At 36.5% G+C, this 1332-nt stretch overlaps 1 protein-coding gene across 1 annotated transcript; it reads right to left on the bottom strand.

Annotated features, from left to right (window-relative positions):
- Positions 1 to 6: 6 nt before the first annotated feature.
- On the bottom strand, positions 7 to 1260 carry LOC111385150 (nucleolin 1-like; the record flags this gene model as incomplete). The annotated part of the gene is made up of 1 exon (XM_023009524.1): positions 7 to 1260. A coding segment is annotated over exon 1 (989 nt), but the record flags the coding sequence as incomplete, so codon positions are not given.
- Between the last annotated feature and the right edge of the window lie 72 nt (positions 1261 to 1332).

The raw sequence follows: 1332 nt of genomic DNA, 5'->3' as shown, positions 1-1332 counted from the left end.
TCAAGCCCAGTGACCAAAGAAGATAAGCAGAGCATGGAGAAATATATGGTCAAATAAGCTTGGATAAAAATCAAGACTTTTTGAAGTGAAAAATAGGCTGTGATTCTGTTGAAAATTAGAGAAACGAGAACCAGTGGGATCAAAATGAAGGCAAATGAGGCTATAGAGGCAATCATGGGAGCATATTTGTTCCCAACGTATGGTTTGAATCCTTTGGTAAATTCTTTATTGTATTTTGTAAGATAAACTTTAGAGGTTTGGGAAATTCTTTCCAAATCTGGCAAGAGAGTTTCTTGAAACTTGGATGGGAGATCTCTGAAACCAGAAACCAAGTCATCTTCATCATCATCTTGATCTATCCAGCTTGGCTGTGACTGTTTTTGGGCTTTTTTGGGCTGGGTTTTCTCTGGGTTTTTGGATTTGGACTCACTGAGAATCTTTTCCAACTGGATTTTGGTTTTGGTTTCTTTACTGGTAATGAGCTTTGTTGTTTTGTTCTTGGATGAGCTCAGTTTGGTTAAATCTGAAGATTTCTTGGGGGAAATTGAACTGGTCTTTGTCGTAGTAGAATTTGAGGTTTTTGAAGTGGAATTTAGTTTCTTGAGCTGGGATTTGATAGTGGTTTTAGAATCTTTAATGGAATCAGAGGTGGATTTAATAGGCTTGGTTTTGTTCTTGGCAGAATCAAAAGGAAGTTTAATAAGTTTGGTTTGGTTCTTGGTTGAACCAATATTGGATTTAATGAGCTTGGTTTGGTTCTTCGATGAACTTGCGTTGGATTTAATAACCTTGGTTGTATTTTTTGAGGAAGATAGTTTGGTAGAAGTAGTTTTCTTCTTAATAACTGGCTCATCTTTTTCTACTACCTCTAACACTGATCTTCTTCTACCAAAACTTTTTGGTTGGTGTGCAGAACTGAATTTTGAAGTAAAGAAAACCAAGAGAAGAAGCAAAAACAATACCTTTTTCAGACTGAAATCTTGGAGTCGAGCCATATGTTGAAAATGTACAGAAATCTATGTTTGTTTTTCTTTGGAGATCTCTTATGAGGCGTTTCCAAGAATTTAAAGCCTTAATTGGATCTAGATTTCAGGAAAAGAAATGTCCTTATTGGGATGAAAATACACACTTTTGAGTGTGTGGGTGTGTGTGAAGAAAAGTTGTGAGGTATAGGAAATAAGGACAAGACTTGTAATGCAAAGCACATAAGATGAGATGAGTCACATGGAGCTAGACACATAGTATTCTGTTTCTCTATGCAGTTTCACTCCTCCCTCTCTCCCTTTCACAATCACACACACTATAGTCCAAATGGGGAAACCGATTTTTTAT

The sequence above is a fragment of the Olea europaea genome, unplaced genomic scaffold (assembly GCF_002742605.1).
Source record: "Olea europaea var. sylvestris unplaced genomic scaffold, O_europaea_v1 scaffold30929, whole genome shotgun sequence".
Taxonomy (NCBI): Eukaryota; Viridiplantae; Streptophyta; class Magnoliopsida; order Lamiales; family Oleaceae; genus Olea; species Olea europaea.
Note: the sequence above shows the minus strand (reverse complement) of the source record. Positions and strands in the feature narration are given on the sequence as shown.